At 50.3% G+C, this 7,516-nt stretch overlaps 1 protein-coding gene across 1 annotated transcript; it reads right to left on the bottom strand.

Moving 5' to 3' along the window:
• Positions 1-2,790: 2,790 nt before the first annotated feature.
• On the bottom strand, positions 2,791-5,256 carry LOC134286426 (mucin-2-like). The gene has a single exon (XM_062848035.1). It carries the CDS (start codon positions 5,254-5,256, stop codon positions 2,791-2,793), a length of 2,466 nt encoding a protein of 821 aa, XP_062704019.1.
• Between the last annotated feature and the right edge of the window lie 2,260 nt (positions 5,257-7,516).

Below are 7,516 nucleotides of genomic sequence, written 5' to 3'. Positions count from 1 at the left end.
ATCAAAAATGAGGAAAAGCCTTTGTTGTATGAACTAGGAGAGCAATTGAGGGGCCCAGATGCAAAAAGTTGTAAGTGACCTAATAAATGTATCCATTTTGTCGAGTTTGAGCTGAGAAGTAGACTGTCCTAAAAAAAATCGATGTTCGAAAAGTCAAGGTGCTCAACCCTTAAATGAAAGATGTGCATATTTGAAGCATTTTTGAAGAATATTTCGATTTTCTAAAAAATCATTTAGAGGCCCGACTTCCGCTGATGATGCCCCTCTGAATTTCATGGCTCACGTTGTTGTCAGCCGTCAGTAAGGATCCGAGGTAGACGAATTCCTCCACCACCTCGAAAGTATCCCCGTCTATCGTAACATTACTACCCAGACGGACCCGGTCGTGTTCGGTTCCGCCTACCAGCATGTACTTTGTTTTGAGGCATTCACCACCAGTCCGACCTTTGCTGCTTCGCGTTTCAGGCGGGTGTACAGCTCTGCCATCGTTCCAAATGTTCTAGCGATAATGTCCATGTCGTCCGCAAAGCACACGAATTGACCGGATTTTGTGAAAGTCGTTCCCCGGCTGTTGAGCCCGGCTCATCGCATCACACCTTCCAGAACGATGTTGAAGAGTAGGCATGAGAGTCCGTCACCTTGTCGCAGTCTCCGGCGAGATTCGAATGAACTTCGTTGTTTTAATCAGTCTAGTCAGTTTCCCAGGAAAGCCGTTTTCGTCCATGATTCTCCATAGCTCTGCGCGGTCGTTACTGTCGTATTCCGCTTTGAAGTCGGTGAACAGGTTATGCGTTGGGACCTGGTATTCACGGCATTTCTGGCGGATTTGCCGTACGGTAAAGATCTGATCCGTTGTTGACCGGCCGTCGATGAAGGTGGCTCGATAACTTCCCACAAACTCATTCGTTTTAGGTGACAGACGACGGAAGATGATCTGGGATAGCACTTTATAGGCAGCATTCAAAATAGTGATCGCCCTGAAGTTCTCACATTCTAAATGGTCGCCTTTCTTGTGATTGGGGCAGATTACCCCTTCCTTCCTTTGTTGGTTTTGAGCTGGTGAATGGCATCCTTAACTTCCCTCAGTGTGGGAGTTGGTTCATTTCCGTCCTCCGCTGCACTGGCGTCGTCGTTTCTTCCGTTGCCGTGGGCTTCCGTGTCTACGTTCTCCACGCCGTTCAGGTGCTGATCGAAGTGCTGCTCCCACCTTTCGATCACCTCACGTCCGCCCGTCAAAAGGCCTCCGTCTTTATCCCTGCATATTATTCTGATAGAACTTCCGTGTTTCTTGGGCACGGCACAGCAGTTCCATTTCTTCACACTCAGCTTCTTCCAGGCGGCGCTTTTTCTCCCGAAAGAGGCGGATAAGCTGTTTCCGCTTCTGTTTGTAACGTTCCACGTTCTGTCGAGTCCCTTGCTGCAGCATTACCGCCCTCGCTGCGTTCTTCTCCTCCAAAACCGTTCTGCACTCTTCGTCGAACCATTCGTTCCGTCGATTCTGTTCCACGTACCCGATGGTGCTCTCTGCTGCGTCGTTGATGGCTGCTTTCACTGTACTCCAGCAGTCCTCTAGAGGAGCCTCATCGAGCTCGCCATCGTCTGGCAACGCTGTTTCGAGATTCTGCGCGTATGCTGAGGTGACATCCGATTGCTTCAGTCGCTCTAGGTTGTACCGTGGCGGTCGCCGGTATCGTACATTGTTGATGACGGAGAGTTTTGGGCGCAGTTTGTCCATCACCAGATAGTGGTCGGAGTCGATGTTGGCGCCACGATAGGTCCTGACGTCGATAATGTCGGAGAAGTGCCGTCCATCAATCAGAACGTGGTCGATTTGAGATTCCGTCTGCTGTGGTGATCTCCAGGTGTGAGGATAAGGGAGGTTGCGTTGGAAAAAGGTGCTACGTATAGCCATATTTCTGAAGGCGGCGAATTCAATGAGTCGTAGGCTGTTTTCGTTCGTCTGCTGGTGGGCGCTAAACTTACCAATCGTCGGTCTGAATTCCTCCTCCTGGCCTACCTGAGCGTTCAAATCTCCTATGATGATCTTGACGTTGTGGCTTGGGCAACGATCGTACTCGCGTTCGAGCTGCGCGTTAAATGCGTCCTTGTCATTATCAGTACTTCCAGAGTGTGGGCTGTGTACGTTTATTATGCAGAAGTTGAAGAATCGGCCCTTGATCATCAACCTGCACATTCTTTCGTCGATCGGGAACCAACCGATCACGCGCCTCTGCATATCACCCATCACGATGAAAGCTGTTCTCAGCTCACGTGTGTTACCGCAGCTCTGGTAGATGGTATGTGTTCCGTCGTGGAACGGGGATTTTGCGGGGTGAACGGATTCGGGATCGGTAGTTCGACTAGAGTGTGAACTGTATAATTTCGGCTTCCACTGGCACAAGAAAAAAACGATTGTTTCACTAAAACTTAACTAAAGAATTGTATTTCGTATTCGTTTGAAATTGTCGGGGTCGAATCTAAACTGTTTCGGTGCGTACACGTCGGCGGTTGAATGTTGACTCTTGTGCGGTGGCGGCGTCGAGCGATGGAGATGAGATGGAAGGATAAGGATGCATGACGGAGACGGTCTTGGTGATGGAGGAAAATTCCTTGAACATAAGAAGCTGATTGGTTCGGGCGTCGATGATGATGGTTACTTCTGGAACATGAGGACGATTGATGGTTTCTGGCATGATTAATCATGTCATCGTTCGGCGGGAAGAGATGGTTGAATGGGCAGATGGACGACGTGGCATGTTGTAAAGAAAATTGGGGCTAACACACTCATGGTTACCACTTCGCGTTGGCGCGAACATACTCCCCGGCCAGAATAGGTGGGAGAATGCTGACCAGCCTCTTGATCGGGTCTTTGGGTGGACGCATTCGGGACACACGCTCCACGATGGCTTCACTGGGTCGGATTTGCTTCGAAGGTACATCTGGTGGTTTCCTCGGCAGCGTGTCGGAATGAAGCTGTTCGAAAACACCAGTCGCGTTGACCGGTGGCGGATCCAGTGGTGGTTGACCGAACTTCAGGGCCACCACGATCCACTGCTTCCTCGTTGATGTTCTCGTGATCGGACGGATTCCAGAGGGCATGAGGGCACAACTTGTTGCCGGGCGGATTTCTGTTGTCTTCGGGGTTTGCACTTGATGTGTCCTGCTCTGGACTCGATTGCGTGGACGGGTTCCGGCTATCGGTGGGGTTCGCTTCTTCGTTCGATTTGTCTCGTTGATCTTCATTGTTGGGGCCGGCGGGTTCACTGCAACAGTGCTGGATGACGTCGGGTTTGACTGGGTCACCGAACGGAGATCGTTGGGCTTCGGGGATGGCTTGGCTACCGGACAGAGATCGGCTGAGTCGTTGAAGGGTTTGGCTTCCGGTTTGGCTCCGGTGGATATCACGGTCGGCTTCACCACTGGACTCGTTCCAGTGGACTTTGGAGGCGGATTGGCTTCGATGGGCGGCAAGGTCGGTTTGACTGCCGGAAAGGGACCGACAGACATCGGGGCGGAATTGACCACCGGAAGGGCATTGGCGGACCACAGGGTTGGCTTGATCACCGGACTGGTACCGATGGACCTCTGGTCGTAATCGATCACCGAACGGGCGTCGGTGAGCCTCAGGGCGGAGTTGCCCACTGGATTGGTTCCAGTGAACATCGGGATCGGCGTGACCACCGGACTGGTACCGATGGACCTCTGGGCGGAATTGCCCACTGGACTGCCTCCAGCGGACATCGGTGTTGGCTTGACCATCGGAAGGGTACCGACGGCCATCAGGGCGGACTTGATCACCGAATTGGCATCGGTGAACCTCAGGTCGGAGCTGCCCACTGAACTGGTTCCAGTGGATATCGGGATCGGCATGACCACCGGATTAGTACCGGTGGACCTCTGGGCGGAACTGCCCACTGGACTGGTTCCAATAGACATCGGGGTCGGCTTGACCATCGGACGAAAACCGACGGCCATCGGGGCGGAACTGCCCACTGGACTGGATCCAGCGGACGGCGAGATCGGTTTGGCCACCGGAGTGGGACCGGCGGACATCATGGTCGGCTTGGTCGCCGAACGAGCATCGACGGGCGTAATGGCTGACTTCTTCACCGGGCTGGCACCGATGGGCATCAGGGCCGGCGTGGTCACCGGCGAAACTTCGACAGTAGACAGGAATGGCTTCAACACCGGAGGAATTCCGGCTACATCGGGTCGCTTCGAATTTGGTTCTTCAGCACACGGGTACTGCTCTTGCACCGGACGCAATTCGGTCATCGGGGTTGGAAGCTTCGACGTCGGAAAGGATTCGGTCACGTACGGGATCTGGAGCACCCGACAAGATCCGGTCACGTATCGAGACTGCTGCGATGTCGGAAAAGAGTCGGTCTTGCATTGGAGCGGATGAAATACCGGCGTGGAACCGGTCGTTGATTGAAGAGGCTGGGATACCGGTTGAGAACCGGTCGTACTCTGGAGCGGCTGTGGTACCGGAGAGCAACCGGTCGAGTAGTGGGACACCGGAGGCATTCCGGTTGGCACCGCGTTCCGCTTAGGCGCCGGATGGAATCCAGGAGGCGGGCGAAACGGCATCCGTACCGGACCGAGTCCGGTTGGTATCGGAATCGTCATCGTCTTCGAGTCTTCGGTGCTTCTGTTGACGAACTCGGTCGGATCGTTGCCGACACGTAAATACTTCTGGCTCGTCGGTGGATTGATGTTCTTCGTGGAATCTTCATCGTGTGGCGGCTTCTCGTGCTGGAATGAGTCGGCAACAATCGTACTCACCTTGATTTTGTTTGGAAATGATGTGCGTGGCGTTTCGGTCTCAGCGAGAATCGGAACGGGGTGTTCCGTCGTTGAATACGTTGATCGGCTTCGGATCGGAGGGGTACGCCAGCGTGGCGCAGTCGTCGCAGTGAAGCAGCTGGATGGTGTTCTGTCGTTTTGATGCGTGTCACCGGTAGACGGGAAGGAATGGAATATCTTTTCCACCAGTATACATGCATCCGTGTAAATGTCCTCAAAATGCGAGGCATCCTTGTCGAGCTCATCGTGCCTTTCGGGTGGAAGTGTGGACAAAAGCTCGAAACACACTCGTCGATACTCCTTGTAGTGGCACTGGAGTTGTCTTTCGTATAGCATTCTTCGTGCCAAACTCGGCTGAAGAACACCATCTTCACAAATCTTCCTCTTTAGCTTCTTCAATTCCTCCTCGACGAGGTTGCGTTGGGCGAACAATCGTTCAATATTGACCATTTTCGGAAGGGGAACCACTTCACACGCGTGCAAACTCACTTTCGGATTTGATTTTGTTTTCGTCACTCACATCACAACATTTCGGGAAAAGCAACACTTCACCAATGCAGGGCACGGAAAAGTCTGCTTGTCTGTGATTTCGCGTCGAGTTACTGAGGCGGGAACGCCAGCATTTCCTATCGTTAGGAACACTGCACTGGCGTAGTAATCGGACGGTATTGTCCCATCGGCTGATGGACGACAACACAGCTGCGGCTGCAGCTTCTCACGGCACTGATTCGATCCGGTTCGAAGGACCATATGTTCCGTCGTGGAACGGGGATTTTGCGGGGTGAACAGATTCGGGACCGGTAGTTCGACTAGAGTGTGGACTGTATAATTTCGGCTTCCACTGGCACAAGAAAAAAAAACGATTGTTTCACTAAAACTTAACTAAAGAATTGTATTTCGTATTCGTTTGAAATTGTCGGGGTCGAATCTAAACTGTTTCGGTGCGTACACGTCGGCGGTTGAATGTTGACTCTTGTGCGGTGGCGGCGTCGAGCGATGGAGATGAGATGGAAGGATAAGGATGCATGACGGAGACGGTCTTGGTGATGGAGGAAAATTCCTTGAACATAAGAAGCTGATTGGTTCGGGCGTCGATGATGATGGTTACATCATTCATGTCATCGTTCGGCGGGAAGAAATGGTTGAATGGGCAGATGGACGACGTGGCATGTTGTAAAGAAAATTGGGGCTAACACATTCATGGTTACCACTTCGCGTTGGCGCGAACAGTATGATTACCTTTAAACGTTCGCACCATGGATCCTGTCCAACACACCTCCTGAGCGCTACGATGCCGAACCCGCGGTCTTTCAGTAGATCGGCGAGTATGCGGGTGCTCCCAATGAAGTTGAGAGATCGGCAGTTCCACGTACCGAGTTTCCAATCGCAAGACCTTTTTGTTCGCTGGGGTCGTTGCCGTTGGTCTCGGTTCGTATTCCGGTGAGTTTGTTCCTTGTTATTCTCTTTCTATGGATTCTACATGAATTATTATATTAATTCAATTTTATACCATATATTTATAATTTCATCCTTTACCATATTTTTTCATTGACTTTGTATAGTTCGTCAACAATGAGTGTCGACTTGGATTTTTGTTCTATTTTGTCACTGTTCGGGATGGCATCTTACAAATTATCTCTTTTTTTTATTGAATTTCATTTTTTGTGCAATCTCTTAACGACATAGAGTTTTTCTATGTCTTTGTCCATGTATATTTGTTGTAAGTATTTTTATGAATAAATATTGAGCGATCACCTTACGTGGGTGGCCGATTGTTTGCTTTCCGCGTGAAGCGAGCGCGCATCAGATTGCATGTTTTGTCTTGTCTTTTGTTGTAAATCTTGAGTGTCCACCTGACGCGGGTGGCTGATTGTTTGCTTTCCGCGCGGAGTGAGCAATAGCGCTTAAGTTTGTATATGTTGTCGCGTCTTTAATAGTAAATATTAAGCGATCACCTGACGAGGATGGTTGGTTGTTTGCTTTCCGCGTGAAGCGAACAACATCACTGCAGTCTGCACGGCATGCTACAACTTCAAATGGTCATATTATTTATCAAAGTGAATCCTGACCCAACGATACCTTCCCTACTATGTCACAATAGATCTAAAAACTGGTCGCAGTGATTTATATACCCAACAAGGAATAAAAATACCTTCCCTACTAACAATCACTCCTTCATGCAGCCTTTGGTGGAGACGTGCGGTAAACGCCAACTTTTACATAACCAAGGTTGCTATTAACATTCCTTCACTCTTCCAACCTGATTGCAAGGACGTGGCCGGCGCCGTTATTGTACTACTAAAGAGAGCCTCTGAAGCGTGCACAGTGAGAATGTTGACCACTCCCAGTCAATTATTCAGTTGATTCAATGTGCAACTGTCATTGGTTCGAGTCAATCACGGAGTAGCAAACATAGATATGTGCAGTCAGTCTAAGCTAAGCTAAGCTTGACGATGCGCCGGCTGTAGATTATCATTTTCTTTATAATCGCTTCCATCTGTATCCAAACGTTTTACAATTGTATCGTTGCTAAGAGTACATGTTTTATTGAATATATTTTCTGCTGTTTCAAAAATTCATCCATGAAGCAGGTGAAGAAACCCAAACTCTGCAATTTGCAGCTTAAACCTGGCTTAGTGCTGCTAAGCCACCTCAGAGCACCGCTAAACATAAGCCACACTTAACGTAAACCGAAGCTTTATTAACCCGG

This window comes from Aedes albopictus, chromosome 2, assembly GCF_035046485.1.
Source record: "Aedes albopictus strain Foshan chromosome 2, AalbF5, whole genome shotgun sequence".
Lineage (NCBI taxonomy): Eukaryota > Metazoa > Arthropoda > Insecta > Diptera > Culicidae > Aedes > Aedes albopictus.
The sequence above is the reverse complement of the archived record's forward strand: the minus strand, read 5'-3'. Positions and strand labels throughout refer to the sequence as shown.